The 19,545-nt window shown below is 33.1% G+C and overlaps 1 protein-coding gene across 1 annotated transcript; it reads left to right on the top strand.

The window, feature by feature from the left end:
• The first annotated feature begins 9,288 nt into the window (after positions 1-9,288).
• Positions 9,289-19,042, top strand: ort (glycine receptor ora transientless). The gene is made up of 9 exons (XM_011498250.1): positions 9,289-9,443; positions 12,488-12,632; positions 13,422-13,504; positions 13,815-13,958; positions 14,294-14,376; positions 15,653-15,787; positions 16,508-16,608; positions 16,915-17,253; positions 18,633-19,042. The coding sequence occupies exons 1-9, from the start codon at positions 9,364-9,366 to the stop codon at positions 18,849-18,851; spliced, it is 1,329 nt and encodes a 442-aa protein (XP_011496552.1). The 5' UTR covers positions 9,289-9,363; the 3' UTR covers positions 18,852-19,042.
• The last annotated feature ends 503 nt before the right edge of the window (positions 19,043-19,545 follow it).

The following is a 19,545-nucleotide window of genomic DNA, read 5'->3' as shown; positions in this document are numbered from 1 at the left end:
ATATTAAATTCTTCGGGTTCTGTAATGTGCTAAATAACGATGCTTTAAGGCGAATTTGAGATATTTAATGTACAAAAAAATGCAATTGCTTAATTAATTATGATTTTACTTTTTAAAATATAGTTTGTACTACATATATATCATTTTTCGTTATCAATTTAATTACTAGAAAGTTTTTACTTTGTAGATTTGATTTACAATGTTTACATTCGATCATTTTTCCTTTATCCAATTGTCGGTAAACAACTCGTTAAGCCACAGAAAGAAATTTTAGCACACAAATACATATTGATAATGAACCCATTTCTTCAAATGTAATCAGCGCCGTTTCTCGATCAACGTAATATAATAAATGGTTGGATTTTACCATTGTTTCGTTGTAAGATTGGTAGAAATTAACAATGAGCGTTATTTAAACCTTTCGGGATTTCCCAGTCGCTTGAGCTTAATAATTCGCGGTCACTTGTGACGTCACGCCCAGAGCACGAAATTCCCGAGTCGGAGGCACTCGACTGCACCCTCGGCCAGCACCGACTACCATCGCCGCGAGCTGACGTTGGCGAAAATCCGTGGCCAATCTAATTCGGCAAGGGGGAGTTGCTTCACTCCGACGCGCTCGAGTGACTCCGCGTTACTGCTGATGCAGGCGCAATGTCCGGGGATCGATGAATCTATTCCATTGTCTATTTGTGAGGGCGAAATCGCGAGCGATACCGAGACGAGAGGAAACACGAGTATCGATAATTGAAAGCCGATGTTGTACTCAGGCATTTCGAGTAAGGCGTCGTCATTATATATGTAGGAATCACTAGAAGGCCCAAGAGTTTATGTTAATGACGCCGTCGTTAAGACTTTCTCATTTGCTATCGGCAATCTTGCTTTGATCGTATCCGACTACAATCAAGCGTCCGAGTGTGTTTATTCGAATTTTCGATTCTCCAGGGAGAAAAATGTCCAACGATTATCCATCCATATTAAAATATACTTTTAAACGATTTTATATGCGCATCCAAAAAAGCTAAACATTCTTTGATAACGGTAAATCGTTGCTAGCGAAGAGTTTACCAATCTTCAAAAGCATTTTTCCATTCCTGAACCTTAAGCCAACCTTCTACAAAATTACCGGAATTCACATTTTTTATTATTAATTCGATTCGTTGACATTTTTCTATTGATAAGAAAAGGCACTTTGGTTCGAGTGCACCGTGAGTAATAAATACCTTCCATATTGGAAGTTTTATTAATTTTCTGATAAGTGAAAAGTAAGGCTCTATTACATTGACTATAATAAAACGTATACGCTTCATAGACGATCCGTTAATAATAAAAAAGGAGTATCATATATGACACGCTTCTTTATGAAAATATCGAAAATGTCAAAAGATTTTTTTTAAGGAAAAAGAAAAAAAGTAGCGATTAAAAAGTATGTATTAAATTTCAACTATTCAGTGACTCATTTGTCTATATTTCGAAAAAGAAGGTTACACGCTTATTTAGGCATATGTGCCTTTGTGTGTGTATGCGGGCGCGCGCGCGCGCGCATGTGTGTCGATGTGGCATCGAGGCGTGTGACTAGAATAAAAATGAAATTTCACGAAAGAGAAGTCGGAGTCAAGTTGGAAGTCTGAAATCTGGAGTACCCGCTTTATCTGATTTATTACTCGAGCATGTACGTCGATGACGTCATTGATCCCTTGACGCCAACACTTTAGCCTCTGCGGATATCCGCTTAATGTTACAGTCATCTTTAGTAAGGCTCTTAAGCGCGTGTAATTTCATATTTAATTTGATGAAATACAATTTTATGACGTGAACGCAACCGACAACTTGTCGGAGATATAATTTTTATGCATAGCGTATCACGTACGGAATTACATCAATAATTTGCCAATTAGATTTTTGACTCTCAGTAGGTGATGTAAAGATAAAATTAATAATTAACTGTAATTGAATTACTCAGTAATATAATATTAAATAAGTATCAAGAGATGTATTATGTAAAATTAACAGACTATTGCTTGTATTCAATTTTAAAAGTAAATAACTGTCGTATAAATATATACGACATTATATCATTTTCTTGGCGAATAAATTATTTTTATTGGTATAATAAGGTGTAAATGATATTAAAATATATTGTTTGGTGAAAGATGTTGGATTAATAAATACCAAACAAATACAAAACAAAGTAAGAAATGAACTGCATTGTTGGACCAAAGACTGATTCTATCTACTTCAATACTTAATATGTAATTATCAATATTACATTATTAAACATTACGGTGAATATAGATTTTTAATTCAAAGGCCTTTTTTCTACATAAGAATAATTTTATCATTAAGGAAATGATTTTTAAAACATCATTACTATTTTTACTTTTCAATCTAATATCCGATGTGTAAGTAAGTTTAGTTCTTTTTTTCAGAGTAATATTTTTAAAAAAGCATTTCGGTGAGACTGTTTGACGTCAGATTTTCTATCTTGAGAAGAAATCTGCTTGATCATGATAAACAATGATGAGAATTTAAAGTCAATTTTCTTTTTAGAAATTAATCGATTTACAAATTGTAAATGTTGACACGCGAGCACATTAATACCTTAGTATGTCATTCAAAATGTTATTATTTAAATGCAGTAGACATTATTGTATTTGAATAAAGCTTATCATATTTTACTTAATTTATTTCTTTATATAAATAAATCATTGGCGATAGAACAATGAGATAGTTTAAAAGGACAATAACAAAATACGATATCTGAGAATTCTATTGATATTTATATCTAAAGAAATGCCTAGTAAGTAAAGTTACAATTACATCATTAAGAAATTGAAGAATCGTGTAACTAATGAATCGACCTCATCAATGGGCTTATACAAAAAATTGCCGCGTACAAACTTATTTCAATTTATTACCACACATTCCATATTACAAGTGTTATGGTTGTAATTGTAGTTTTTCCTACTATCGCGATATTTACTTGATATCCGCAAAAAACATCTTGTAAGAGAGTTGATCCTAATGTTTTGGACTATCAACCAGTGGAAAATCGCTAGAAATGAGCGGACCCAACTTTCGTGAAGCGTCTACTCAAAAATATGGCTTTTCCTTCATCGCGTTCCTTTGTTTAAATGCGAATACAACTACTCAGACGACCTAATTGTGGATTCCGGGCCAGTGAACCTTTCCTTCGGGACATAGCTGTGGTCTACTTTTCACTATTTCGCAATCCCCTTCCCTATCTCTATCCATTTCTCATTAATTTCTCTTCGAGACAAGTGTTAACAGTCGCAGTAGTGTATCGATTACATTGCAGGCGGTAATTTAACACTTTAATACCCCGGCGGACATTCTATTATGCTCCATAATGCAAAATCACTAAAAGTTACTGAACAATTTTTAGTACTTAATTATTTTGTATTTTGAGCCGTTATTAACAAAATCTTTCTCCGTCACTCTATTATAAGCCTTAAGAATTACTCAACCGCTTTAAATAATATTGTCTACTTATTAATCAGAAAATTATTATTAAATCAATATTAATAGATCATGTACGCAGTAATTCAATTTCTATTGACAATAATCAGATATCAAGCACCTATTACGCAAATAAGTACTATTTCTACGCGCAGTAAATATTATAAAGTATTCAAAAGTTAATTCCTCCAGAATTGTTTTAACATAAATAGAATATGAATAAGAATTCATTGGCTATACAACGTACATTTCTATAAAAACTAAGATAATATTAATCGCTGCGTATTACTTGCTTTGTGCGAATGTGACTTTATGCTTTTAATTAGAAATGCCAATGCCTTAACTTTTGAAATTCGTTCGTATCGAAGAAAGATGAAAGTCCGACAATTCCCATCATAAACTCATTCTCGCTCCGACTTTTTTATTCATTCGGAGTTCTGCCAAATCCTATAAAAGACCACAATAGCCAACGGATTCTGTTATTAACGTAACAATTCCCGTAGATCGGAAATATCTGGCACCGTCTGCCACTGTGTGTCAGGATCTACTTCGCATTGAAATCACTCGTGACGTCTCCTCTTGCATCCGCCGAATCGGGATCCTAACGCTAAATCGAGTCCCATCTTATTTACACGTATCGTTAAGTAGGGCAACACATGCGCGGAAGAGTGCCGAGGTATCGATGGACACCAGCGATGAGCGAGAATTGAAAGCCAAATGGAATGCGGCTTTTCTGGGAGCCCAGAAATAAACTGGTCTGTAACTGTAACATCTACTGTAAAATTCTTGACTTAACGGTCATAAAGGTAATTCGAGAATTCTTTGATTATGAACTTGTAGAATATGAAATATGTTCAAAATGGCGTATGCATAATGGGCATTGCGATATACTTTATTTTATTCGGCTCTCAATATCGATAAAACATTCTCTTTATATTCAAATTTTCGATAATCGTCAAAATTTCAATTCTTCGTTTTAACAAAATTAATAATACTATCGATTAAATATTCAAACTTTTTTATTACTAATTCTTCAATAGGTTAACGTGTCATTTCTATTATGCACGTGTTCGTGTGTGTTGTAGAAGCATCCGTTTATATTTTCGCAAAAAAAGAAAATTTGAAATTACATTGATAGCATTTGAGTATTTAAAATTGTGATTTAATACACCTACATAAGTGAAGAAGTAAAATTTGAAAAATATTCAAGTTTTTTATTTGACATAATATACGATTACTTTTTTAAAAGTATATGTCAAAAAACAATTTTATTTATCCAACCATTTAATATTATCATAAAGTATTTTTTCTCTGAAATCATTAAACTTTATATATGTATATATATATATATATATATATATATTTTTTTTTTTATTCTATAACATGTCATAACTTTTTTGATTTTTCACATACGCATGTGTCATTACATTTATATTTTTACATTTATATTACATTACATTTATACATGTTCAAAAAAACAATATGATAGTGTCCTATGCATTGAATGTAACGATATAATTATCATACATATTGATCAATTTATATTTCGTATGCACTTGTATGTAAAATAGCAATATAATTTTTTTTCATTTATTCTCCTTGACAGCAATTATAATTAAAAACAAAAACTATTACAATTATAAAAACTATGGAGGATAAGATTTGTGAGGTTGTGAATAGAAGCTCACTTGAATCTGTCGAATCGTTAGAGATCGTGATTTTATGTTTTTATTTGAGCACTTGCTATTTCTTTGGTAAAAAAAACTCTACGAGGCATTTGAATATATTCTACGGCATGAAAAAATCCCCGAAAAAGAATTCATTCTAATAATGCAAGAGAATGAGAGTTGTGTAACTTTATTATTACAAGTATATTCCGAAATTGCTTCAAATATCTAGAATTTTTGTTCTTACAACTATTTAAAAATGGAAATGACATATTTGTCATTATTGGAATAATAAGTATGCAATTATGTATATGGTACGTATATGTATATAAATAATAAGTATGCAATATAATATAAATTATTATCGATATTCGAAATATTATAATAATATTACTTTAATAATAGATAATTGATAATAATAATTTTTACAATAATAAGTAACTCGATAAATCAGTAGTAAATATTAAATAAGAAATGTAACGAGTAAAATATACGATCGGACTATTTCGTTCGAACTCATGATTATGCCGACTGATAGCAGTCGGCTAACAGCAATATTGTCATAATCACAAGATTAGACGGAATTAATTTGCGAAAGTGAGATAAAATAAGAGGAACCGAGAGTAGCCATTGGAAATTGGAAGCATGGAGCTCAATCGATCGATCGCCGATTGTTACAATCGACCTCGTCGACATCGCCACCAAGGAAAGATTCTCAGCAGCAGGGGTGAAGGGTGCGTGCGCGGGGCTAAAAGTTTGAAGCTGTCGACAAGGCTTGAGTGGCCTCCGACGCCTCGAAGCGCCGATTAACGATCTCAACAGCCAGCAGTTGTAGCCCCCCCCCCTCTCACCACCCCGGCATCACGTCATCGCATCTCGACCCCGCCAATTCCAGTGGTGTCGGCGATCGTAATTGCGCAGCGAGAAATCCGGGGCGAAGTGCTCGAGCTCCGGTGGCCCATGATAAGCGGATCTCGTAATTGCCGACGAGTCTTTTGTCCGACCATCTGTGAGGGTAACGAGACGCAAGCGCGAGATCGTCGCGATTGTAGATTCGTCGTTGTTACATACTCAGGAGACCTGCTTTTTCTTTCCTAGTAAGGGTGAATCTTGTTTCTCTATTATCGACAATCTATTGGGACCGCTTTGTTTGCATACGCGAGCCGAGCTTTGGCAATATTCTTTCGCGCAAACTCTAGATAAATCTAGTTGTATTTACAGATCCCAAAACTTAATATCTTGCAGCTTACTATAAGCATTACGTAAGATTTATGAGATGTAATTAATTATATAGGCGTATCGTGTGCGTTACATTAAGTTGAGATTTAATTTTTTTTTCTATTTAAAAAGCAAAACAAAACAAAAACAAAAAAAGAACTCGCACATCGTATAACGAAAAATACAATGTGCGACGAAGCGTACATTCGTTTAGTTACGATTTTCATATTGGCCGTTATAAGAAAAAATGAAATTCTCACCCAACGATGACATAAGTGTATCTGGAAGAAAGAAATTTTTATAAATGCCATTGGCAGGCAATGAAATATAACGTATAATTTTCTAAGTTTGGCATAGGACAAATGAATTTGTGAACCGAATGGCGACGAAAGTGGCGTCGATTATTCAAAGCCGCTTCGAGATGCGAATAACAATAGATAAAGAATTTTCACGACACAATCTATATACGAAAGAAAAACTTAACTTCTAATCGCCAAGCCAATAATATTTGACATTTCATCAAACTCGTTTCAATCAAAGAGCCTTTCGCTATCGTGACAGGTGCCGCTCATCATCTACTCCATCATATATGAAATAAAGATGATAATACGAGCGAAGGGCGCAAGAGTCGATGATAAAAAGCGCTGGAAACGGAAATAACTTTTATTTAATTGAATTCCGCCGAGCTTGCTGACAGTCGAAAATTTCAATCCTATTCTTACAAAAGCAAAGTTTAACAGACAGTTGAGAACACCGGCCAATCGTCATAATGCGCGATCGAGATTAAACCATATTATTAAAAGATATTATTACGAGGCAATTATCATGGTGCATCCGTGTAACACAGGTAGCAGCCCCGTTAGTAGCCGTCGCGCATTTCCTAAAGTGCCACCCCCAGCCCAGAAAACTTGAGAGTGGCCACTCGAGGGCGCGAGCGCGGGGCGCGAATTTCTATTCGCGGCATAGTTCCCACCCCCGCGCTGCTCCACCTCCCATCGACCGGAGCGAGCCGAGGTGGGATGGGAGGTGGAAGCGGGGAGGACCCGATGATCGATACGTCGTGTTTCAACCTTAGGATTGCATGAATTGCGCGGCAAGTCAAAGCGTTTCAAATTCGTGCATAATCGCGGAAGTCGACCATGTCAATTGACTAGATCGTTAAAGGATTTGTCGCGATCGAGGGACAGTGGTCAGGTGGCTAAAGTCTTTAAAGGCCTTGTCGCATTACGTGGAAGAGGCTAAATCTTAAGGGAAATACTGTGAAATGCAATGCATTAATGCAAGTTGAGAAGAAACTGCTCTAATAATTGGGATAACCATAAAGTGCTTTATCGTTATTATTATGCTTAAGCAGAGTAGCCTTAAGGTAACATGTAAATAAAAATTCGATAATCAACGTATGGAGATCTACGATTATTAATTAATCTATAAGCAAGATGTATATAAGTAATTTGAATTTTAAAAATAATTCTAAAACTAGCTTTGGCCGATTAAAAGAACTAAATGGATTATTTGAATATTGCCTAAAATATTACTTTGAACTTTTGATAAATTATAAGATTTTATTCATTCTAAGATTAGAAAGGAGCTATCATATAAATAATACAAAAGAAAGAATCGAAAAGAAAAGAAGATAGATTTTTAAGTGGCTATTTAACTTAAACTTGCGCGCTAATCGAGGCGACGCGCTTATCCGATAGTCTGAATAAATAAAGATGAAATTCGACATTCCTCAGCTCGTAAATGGATTATCATTGCTCGTAACGCGCACTCCGATATAAAAGCGATCGACGATTACTCAAACTCCACTTACACCGCATGGTTGAAAAGTGTTACGGTTCTTGTTATTGAAAGTGGCGCAACGGCCAATCGTCCCTTCGACAAAATATTCGCACGAATGTGGTCGGTTCGTCGATGAGATAAACTCGCGAAACCGCGACGCTGGATGTTGGTAATTAGTCGATCTCGAACATCCGTATCTTCGCGAAACTGGCTGACAGAACTTGGCTAACATGAACTAAAGATACTAAAGAAGAGAACTATTGGCTGGCGTGGCAGTACTTGGTCGTGTAAAGCCTGCGTTAAGAAAAGAGAAAAGTGAGTTAATGCCGGAAGGAGAAAACGGGAGTTGAGGCAAGTCGAGGCGAGACAAAGAGCGCTCGAGCGTCCTTGCAGGGGTAGGAAGAGTTTGCCGCATTCGAGTAAAGAAAGTCGAGGGTCGAGAGTCGCGAGGGATTTATCGCTGCCAATGTTGTTTGCACATTTTCGAGGGGCCAAGCTCACACCAGGGAGGGGAAATTCGCGTGGATCGTCTCGATCGAGCACTGGCGGATACGAGACCCTGATGCTCGCGATGCATCATAATGTGGGACGCGGGTGCTTTCCCAATTGCTCCAATTGACTGGCCGTAATTATCGATATGGGAGAGAGGGAGGCGAGGAGAGGATAATGCTCGAGATTCTCATTTACCTTATCTATTAAAATTCATCCGCAAGCTACATGATAAAAGCGTACGTATAACGCTAGATTCAACCTCGAAGTCGTCCACTCCGCGCAATCACATCCCACGATTATTCAGCAATAGCGAGCAAGCCAATAGCAATAATTATGTCGATACTTGAGCGCTACCGCACCAATGATCACGTGGCTCAAATCCTAATAGGCATAATAATCCCTAGCGGTCCGTCCGATCGAATCCGAGCTCGGATCCGTTCAAGGGCGTTCTCCACTCGCTTCTCCTCCGCGCACTCGCGACAATGCGGCGAGCGATCCCTTGTCCCCCACCCTCCGGCCAGTTTGATCGCCAGCCGGGGGCCCCCGCCCTCGCCGCCCCCAACACAGTACTTGGCAACTCAGAGGGGATGGATGCCTGCGATCCGCCCTCCGCGGGATCCGTGCGATACGCGACAGCAGTTGTCGTCTTTACTCGGATCTCGCGCACCTCCGTCCTCTACTAAGTTCCGAAGAGCTCGACGTAAGATGCGCTGAGAGGACGCCCAAGATGGTGGAGACTAGGCAACCTGGACCGAGGCCGCTCCTGGTGATGCTCGTGCTGCTCGCCGTTGGGATCGCCGACGCCCAGTAAGCAAAAACTGCTTGGGGATCGATGGGGATTTGACGAGAGGGCTGCCGATTTTTCGCCACCCTTGAACGATATGGTGAGCGATGGCGGCGGCGACGGCGACGGCGATGGCGACGGTTGTAGGAAGGCCGGGAGACGGATGATTCTTCAAGATCGCACGAGATTTTCAGCTGTGAATTGAAATACCCTCGAGCTCGGTAGACTTGTCGGCTTAAGTGCTTCAGATTCCTAAGACTTTTCAAACTTTCTCGTCCCCCGCACGAGCGATTATGTCGCCATTCACGGGATATCGTTATGTTACAAGAGCTTATTACACAAGCGGCAAAGCTAAGAAATTGTGAACAATAGTTAATTCAAAAATTTTCTTCCTTTTCGTTAATTAGTCGTAAACAAAGAGATTTTCTAATGCGATAGTTGTTATCAATGCCGTACCTGCTTTGAAAACAAAAGAATTGTCGTGTAAATACCACTATTATGATTTTCTAATTTAACGAAAATTCAATAATTAATACTAATTTTTTACGAAACTTACAGTACCTAACATTTTCCTGCATATCGCACTATCGGAGCAACTAACTTATTGTTCATTCGATTATTAAAATGTTTCAATCGTATGCTTTATCGGATATTAATAGAAGTAAAGAAGTGATTAATGTTATTTTTATACAATCTAATGCAAGCTAATTCACCTATTTGAAAATCAATATACATTTCTTTTTAGTAACAATTTTATTGTAAAATTTCGAGTACAATATTATTAAAATGTTATTTCTCTTGATTCAGTGGTGTCACATTAAATGTCATATCGATAAGATAAAGTATTTTATACTTCTATTAAAAATTTGTCATAAATTTCTAATTGGAATTTTTATAAAATTAAAAGTTTATAGAATCATTTCGATTAAGAATTTTGTTAATCTTTTGCTAAAACAATATTATTCCTCACAAATAATATACCTTTTAATTATCAGAAAATTGTGAATATTATTATTCTATAAACTACTAGAATATTGTATTAACGACTCCCCTCCCCCAAAATCTGAAAATCTAAAATTAATGTAATATAAATAATATAATTAATCATTACATTATATTAATATTAAATATTCAAGGGGAAATTTTTACGATTTCGCATTAATTTAAAATCGTTGATATTAAAATTTTAAATAAAATTTTTTCAACTAAATGAATGTTCATATATCAAATGTTTATCACTTAAAAATTTAACGTGAAACCAAAATTAAAAATAACTATAATATATCATCAATTTTCAAACATTGATTATCAACAAAAATATTGAAAATATTATCGGCTGTATCATGGCTGTATAGTGTATATCAAAATTAAAAACGTTATTCATAAGCAATTGAAATAAGTACAAGAAAATAGTTGAACCTCAATGCGAATAATGTTCATAATAAAGATTTTTACAAAGTTACAATCTTAAAGACTAACGATGCATAAATTGCGAGAACAATTATTTGTTCATATCGATAAACACTTTTTATGCAATTATATAAGTATTTCATTGGCCACGCCTAATGTATGAGTATAATCGAATAAGTTTTGTGAGCACATTCCGAATAATTGATACGAGGCTGTGCAAGAAACATAAACAATTTAACATTTTATATCTAATTTTCTTTCATTTTTTCTTTAATTTAAAATCGTAGTGAAATAAATAAGCATTAAATTCGTACGAAAAACATAACATTATTTTAACTCGGTTCACTTTTAAATAAATTCGAGAATATGTAATTATTTTTAATATCTTTTGTTAAATTCATCCAAATATTCCCCGTTCTTTAATTGAAAATAAACTTCATAAATTTTATTTTCAACGAGTTTCATAAATTGTAATAAAGGCGTATTTTACAATAATGTTATTGTTCAAGCAGTACATTTATAAAATAACATCTGTGCAAATAGCACGTGTGATTTTTACTGAGACAAGGAAAAATAGGTCAAGATTAATTTTTATCCCCTCGCAAATACGATCACCTTGCAAATTTTCAACCTTGCACTAAACGAACTTGAAAGAATATTTGAATGCGTTAATAGCTTCGATAAAGTCGAGTATCTCGGTCTAATTCTCCGATATAACATTAATTTTAAATAGAATTTTTTCCTAAATATTCTATTTAAGCGCAACTTTCCCTATTGTTAATTATCAAAACAATAACCCAATATTCCTATCATCTATTAAATAATTAATCAACCTTCAACTTTATACATAAATTCAAGATGTAACAGCATTGATATGATCATTTATTTTAAACAACCACTCTCTCTCCTCTGTCTCTTTCTCTCTCTCTCTCTCTCTCTCTCTCTCCTCTCTCCTCTCTCTCTCTCTATAAAAATAGTATAAACGAAATATTTGCATGGATATTATAATTAAAAATATAAATTTATTCGAAATGAAAAACTATTCCTATAACATCTGACTGCGTGTGTATTATTTAATTTGTAATATTTTTCAGTAAATATTACTTTAATAAGATTGTAAAATAGATCATGATTCATTATGTTTATAATTTAAAAAAAAAACTATTTTAGTTTTAACGAAAAAAATTTATTAATCAATCAAAGGTATTATGAAAGAATATTAAATATTAATAATTTTATCAAACTGCAATTACATATTAATATTTTGCAACACAGTAATAATTCTGTTGTTGTTTCAAGAAAAAAACATCTATTTAAACAATTAATTTATGAAATTGATCTACGATAAATAATAATATAATGTTTGATTAAAACAAATAGTACTTTTAATATTGTTTTTTTTCAGCATCTAAATCTAACATTGATTACGGTACGAGAAGTTGTTATACAATGTGATTTTTCAGTATTTTCATTTTTTTTTTTTTTTTTTTTTTTTCATAATACGATGGAGAGTCATTCATTATTTGGTGTTCTAAACTCAATAAATCGTTTCAGCCAAATCCCCGTATAATGTAAACAGCAACAAACAGTAGAATAGAATTACAAAATTTAAATTAATATAAACAGGTACGGTATAAACATATTTTATTGTTTGTAGAAAGAGTTTGGAATTTTATGACTTGCTACCCGAAGATCCGAAGCTGTACGATAAAATGAGGCCCCCGAAAAAAGACGGACAAGCGACTGTTGTTTACTTTCACGTAACAGTCATGGGTCTCGATTCTATTGATGAAAACTCAATGGTTGGTTTATGAACATTATATTTGCTAGTCTAACACATTGTACTTAATATATATATTATATTATATAATAATAAAAAAAAATAAATAAGACGCTGTATTATTAACAATGAAATATATGATTTAATTATTTTAACGTACAATAACGATCGCTCGATATTTGTTAAATATAAAACTTCGCACATGGATACAATAGAATTAAAGCCTTTTATTTTTTACATTTAATCTGTATTCAATTGTAACGTAACCTCAATTTTTTAATTCAATTACGGCTCTAAAATTGTACCCCCTAAAACATTAAAGTCCTAAGAAATCTCTAAAACATATACTCCTCGTTTTTATCCTTAAAACATTGAAAATTATTGTTCTAAAAATTATCCAAGCATACTCGGTAGTCGTAAAATTAGTTATTTTATTACGTTAAAAAAAAACTTTTGTTTTTGTTAGTAAATCACTGATATACGTCTATGATATTAGCGTTTTTATTTAAACGACATAAGAAATACATTGTAAAAATAGATGAAATATATATATATATATATGTATATACGTAAAATAAAAAAAACATTAGTTTAATTTATAATGCAAAATTAACGTAAAAAGTACGTTAGACGATTTATAAAATTAAACCGTAAAGCAATTCAACTCATATTATCACAGTGATTTAATAATATCAATTACATTAAATTACATATATTAGGTTTTTTTTTTAAAGCCTCAAACAGCATAAAGAAAGTAACATTCATACTAATTTTATTGCGCATTAATATATTATTATCGACGTTATTATAGACTTATGCTGCGGATATTTTCTTTGCGCAAACGTGGAAAGATAATAGGCTACGACTTCCGGAGAACATGACATCCGAATATAGGTATTATTATATAATAAAATCACATGACATTAGGATTGAAATGCTAATAAACTTTATTGTAGAAAATACCATTTAATGTATGCTTTGAAAGCTAATACTAGTAAAAAAAAAATTACATTTTTTTAACGTACTCTATAAAGTCCCTTAAAAGGGTAATGATTATCAAGCTTTTGAACTTTATCGATTTATATTACAAATTTATTATATGCACTATTCGCATGACTCACACATACTTATTATATAATAAAAATTTACTATAGCATTACATCAATTTGTAATCATCTAATCAAATATTTGTGTTATTTTGAAGATTATTAGAGGTGGACTGGCTGAAAAATATGTGGAGACCAGACTCATTTTTCAAAAATGCCAAATCTGTAACTTTTCAAACGATGACGATACCAAATCATTATTTATGGCTCTACAAGGATAAAACCATCTTATACATGGTTAAGTACGTTATTTTATTTATGATTATTAATAGTAACGTATGAATTACGATAACTAATATGTATTCTTTTAATTGAATTAGATAATTGCTAATTTTTCCACTTATGAAAGATATTAACTAAAAAAAAAAATAACAATGCCCTATAATTTCTTTCTTTTCTATTTTTTTTATTCAAAATTTAGTCATTCAGTATAATTTAATGTAAATAATTATTACTTATATAAGTTTTGTTGAATAATATTAATTTCAATTAAGACATATTATCGTCTGTTTCTTTCAATTGTATTAACTAATATGTAACGAGTGAGTAAAGTTAAAGATAAATTATTCATTTTCAGATTAACGTTAAAATTGTCATGTGCAATGAATTTTCTTATATATCCTCATGATACACAAGAATGTAAATTACAGATGGAAAGTCGTAAGTTAAATATTTATTTTAACGTATATAAGAGTCGCGTTCAATTAACCAATCGATCGATAGCAATGTAATAGTCTTATTTATATAAACATAAATATTTAGTAAATTTATAACTGAAATACCTTTCATACTTAAAATTCTTATAATTTTAATAGGTATTAAGAAGAAATATTGTTGATGGAAATTGTGAATCATGTATATTTATTAAAGATAATCAATTTAATGTACAAGATAAAATATGTGTTATTTTTAAATTTAGCGTGAAAACTTAATACTGAACGTAACAATACAAAATAGTTTGTTTGCTTCTTTTTAATTCGTGTATATTTTTACGTTCGAAGATTAGTAAAATATATTTCATTAAAATATACCAATCCAAGTAATTTATTTACTTGTTGAGATGCCTTTAGAGTAAAAGATATAATTGTCTATTAATTTTGATTTAAGAATAATAATTTTTAAATTAGCATTGCATAATTTTTTAATAATTGTAACAGATTTCTAAAGAAAATCTAATTTTTTAAGTGAATACATTTTGTAAAAATTCTAAAATGAAAGTTGTAAAATAATGTAAATTTTTTAATGTCATATTTAACTCAAAATGCTTGTAGCAAATGATTTAATTTTTTTTATTTTTCGTTAAATAAAAATTGAACGATGATATTTGATGAATTACCTTTATATAAATTAATTTGTTATTTGAAATATATAATTAGATAAGATAATAAATTTTCATTGGTAATTTAATGATTGTAGAGAAATCACATCGAGAGTATTTAATCACAACTTTTATTTTTTCTAATTCACATTTTTAAGGGTCATATTTTACAATAAAACTATTGTGACGATAATTTTTCAAGCACGATTTAAAAATAACAAATATTAAAATCATGCTCAACATGCATTATATTTCACACGTATGAGTCGTATGCATAAACAGCTTGGCCGTATAATGACTATTATCATACATATTATCATACAATTGTAATAGAAGATCGTTATTCACTAAGAGCTCCTAAAAATCATTACCATATAATATGCTCGTTACGTACATATAGCGCACAAAGCTCTTAAAACATACACACGAAGTAAGTGCCTGAGTCTCAATAGGCTAAACTGTCACTAATTAAACTGTTCCCTATTATCAAGTATCGAAGCTAATGCCCAGTTGGGGGAAAAAAAAGAACATGAAAACAATCGTAAATCCCATTTCCACTCTTTTGTCCTTTTAATCCATGTCCGTGCCTGATATAACCAGCAGTAACTCGGTCAACAGTGTCGCACACAACGGATGAAATGATCTTCCAGTGGGACCCGGACGTCCCGCTCGTCGTCGACGAGAACATCGAGCTGCCCCAGTTACAACTCGTCAAGAACTACACGGCCGACTGCACGCAGGTCTATTCCACCGGTACTCATTTATCTTCTCTGACTTCTCTTTCTAATTTTCCACCAATAACGACACCAAGTCATTAGCGCAGCACGGCTCTTCTTTTTCAAGGCGCTATCTGTGATTGCGAGAGTTATCATGCTGATATCGTCAACACTCGATTCGTATTTGTTTGTATAAAAAATGATTCGTGGCCTATTAAAGAAAATTTGTGATAATTGGCTGTTGAAAATGTAACTTTATTCATGTGATTAACGACTGGAAAATTTAATTAACCTACTAATTACTTTGCTTCTGGTAATGATTATTCAATTAGAATTTCTTTACTTGGGCATTAATAATACCAATTGCATTATTGTAATTATTATAATGTAATTACGGTTCATAATAATTATATGTCATGTTATTCATATGGTGGGGGACTGCATATATTAACAAATGTGTTATCTGATTATGTCGCAAGAAATAAAAATCGCGAAAATATGTTTTGGAATGACGATATAATTTTAGTCGTATGGTATTATATATTTATTAATTTTGAACAATGAAATTAATTTTTATAAATCACAGCGAATTATATAAACATTGAAAATTTTAGATTATCTATTCGAAAATCTGCGTACAAACAAAAATTATTAACGGAGTTTATCACGAGTTTTAAGCTATTGGAACAAATTCATTTTATCTCTAAAATTAAACAGAAATTATATTACATATACTAATGCAAATTCTTATTGATAGGTAACTTTACCTGCCTCGAAGTAATATTCGTCCTCAAACGACGCTTAGGTTACTATCTGTTTCATACATACGTACCAACTTGCCTGATCGTAATAATGTCGGTAAGATTTTTTTTCTACTTTAAATATGCGTTTTAATTAGATATATATTGTTTATATTTAGTAAAAGTCTTTTAAATTTCAAAAATACACTGGACGATTTTTATAGTCTTTCCCCGACCCGTGTGCATATAAATTCTTACGTAACTTACCCATATCAAAAGTCCTTGCTATTCAAGCTTTATTGCATCATTTAAATATAATTGAAATGGCATCAAGTTTCGCAGTGTCGTAAACGAGCTAAAAAGCCTCAATTTTACGCTTATGCGTGCGCTTCACACTGAAATAACCATTAGTATTCGTCTACAGTGGGTGTCCTTTTGGATAAAGCCGGAAGCGGCGCCGGCGCGCGTAACTCTGGGCGTGACGTCACTCCTCACACTGTCGACCCAGCATGCAAAGAGTCAAGCGTCGCTGCCGCCGGTCTCCTATCTTAAGGCCGTTGACGCCTTCATGTCCGTCTGCACGGTGTTCGTGTTCATGGCGCTAATGGAATATTGCCTGGTGAACATCGTCCTCGTGATCGGCGAGTCGCGTGAGGTAATGCCGCCGAAAAACCCGCCACCCCCGCCGCCACCGGCACCGGCGCCTTGTACTACTGGCCCGGATTCTGCCAAGCTTGACAGGATTTACGATATAGCGAATAAGGTAACTTTCGTGTACGGAGATTCGACCACGATTTACCGCGTTGTCAAGCCAGAATTATGAGCAGAACTTGGCGTGTAAGAGGTACCCGAATCGATTCGTAGGAGATTATTCTCGTATGTTACGGTGGTTTTTGCAACTAACTACTACAAACTCAATGTGAATCAGTGGAATTGAAAGGAATATTAAAATTAAAATGAATATTCGATTATTCAATGCTTAAAAATTGTGTAAACAATAATGTAATGTTTTGATTATGGTAATTGGTAAAGATATTGGTAAGAACGATTGCATTAGTGATATATTATAAAAGTATATTTGATAAAAGATTTTCTCCATCGTAAGCTTTTAAATTTTAATTATTTTTTTTTTTGGTTCTTCTTGTCTCGCATTATTATCATTGCTTATCATCATCATCATTGTCGTCATCGTCGTCGTCATTGGCATTCTGATTATTATTAGTATTATTATTATTATTGTTGTTGTTGTTTTTGCGATTATTGTCTTTGATGTTATTATTATAATCAATACAAATGTTGAACGGTCCATTTTTAGTTTAATTATTTACTTTGATTATAAATTTAAGTGAAAGACAATAAAACTGTATATAAGCATTTTTCTCTTATTTTGATATTCAATGGCATCGACAAATCTTTGTAATAATTTATTTTTTACTTTTTAATCGATCAATTTATATTTTGATTATAATTTATTTTTACGAGCTCCTATTGTGAAATCTATTATAATATAATTATGTATTAAGATATAAGTTGCGTTAAAAAAATTGTCTATCAAAATTCACATCATTATAGTTTAAATTATATTAAATTTTTATTCTGCAAATTATACTAACGATAAATGAAAACATAATGATACTATAAGAAAAAATCGATTCTAAATAATTTTTAGTTCGTTCAAATTTCTCGTGTTAGTTATTTTAATATTTTTTGTTTTTTGTTTTTTTTTTATAACAAATAATAATTATATATGTGTATACACTCGTTATAAAACGATAATATAGGTATGCTGAAAAAATGAGCGTTGTTCCATTAATATTTGTCTAATTTTACTGCATATTTAGAAAATGAGATGAAACGAAAGATGCTTAAAAAGAAAATTGAATTAAATTCTTACCGATTTATATAAAATTTGGTCCATGGAAATGAAAAAAAAGCTGTTGCTACAAAAAATAACCAAAAATAACAAATTCGTTAAAATGATTCGAACGATTCGATATATCGAGATCTAATAATATGCATTTGATCCATTCACTAATGGATTTAAGCCAAGAAGCCGTCGATTGAGCTCTTCTCGCTTGGCGACGCGGAAGACGTGTAGGTATGTGAACTCCTCGGTGAGTTAGTGATCGTTGACACACGTAGGAGAACACGATGCTGCTGTCGTGCCGCTCGCAGAAGTCGTCGAACGCGGCACCACCGCCCCCACCGCCACCACCACCACCACCACCCTCGGGCCCGAGCAAGACCCAACGCGCGAAGGTCCGCGCCCTCAACATCGACCGGGTTTCGCGCTTTCTTTTCCCGATGCTCTTTGCCTGCCTCAATGTCACCTACTGGATTCTCTTCTGGAAGTACATCTAAATCCATTCTCGAAGAATGCTGCGGTGCTTACTGATTACATCTATGTAGATTTGAACGTAACGATGCTTGTCATACGCGCGCGCTCAATTGAATTTGTTTTGAGAGGGCTTTTTTCAGAATCAATTCAAAATGGATTCAAATTTTCCTAAACTATAATAGAGATCGTAGATACTGCCCCTCCACTGCGCTCTCCACCCCTTCTCTCACTCACTTTATTAGCTTAAGACTCTTTAAATATTCATACAGAAGACCTCGAATGAACGGTACTTCAATTATTTCGAAACTACAACATAGCAATTAAAGAATTTTTATTAATCGTAATGAACGCTGGATATTTTATACGTCCCTACAGTAAAGATCTCTTACCATTCGTACTTTTGGTCAACTCACTTTTTCATATGCTCTCCGGAAAATAACGTTGCGTTTGAAAGAAATATCAACGACCGGCGGCTTTTAATTAAACTCTATGGTCTAAACACTGCTTTTAAATTATTAAATACATGATTCCTGTGCACACATATGATTACGACGTGAAACATTTTTCGCTTCGTTCTTTGTCAAAATACCGTAAAATATCCTGTAATATTGACAAAAAATAGGGCCAATGACGAATGACAGATGAATGAAGTTAGAAATATGATTGACAATGCAAATAATGTAAATTTGTAATTATGCGTCTGCGATGTTTTCGTTC

This window comes from Ceratosolen solmsi, unplaced genomic scaffold (assembly GCF_000503995.2).
Source record: "Ceratosolen solmsi marchali unplaced genomic scaffold, CerSol_1.0 scaffold10, whole genome shotgun sequence".
Classification (NCBI taxonomy): Eukaryota; Metazoa; Arthropoda; class Insecta; order Hymenoptera; family Agaonidae; genus Ceratosolen; species Ceratosolen solmsi.
This window is presented reverse-complemented; position numbering and strand designations above follow the sequence as displayed.

Bases quoted from the DNA above. Each gene is read 5' to 3' on its own strand.
- ort (XM_011498250.1), top strand. From the start codon at position 9,364: ATGGTGGAGACTAGGCAACCTGGACCGAGGCCGCTCCTGGTGATGCTC. The intron at 16,609-16,914 runs GTAAGATTTTTT...ATTCGTCTACAG, and splicing joins GCCTGATCGTAATAATGTCG to TGGGTGTCCTTTTGGATAAA. The intron at 17,254-18,632 runs GTAACTTTCGTG...TGACACACGTAG, and splicing joins TTTACGATATAGCGAATAAG to GAGAACACGATGCTGCTGTC.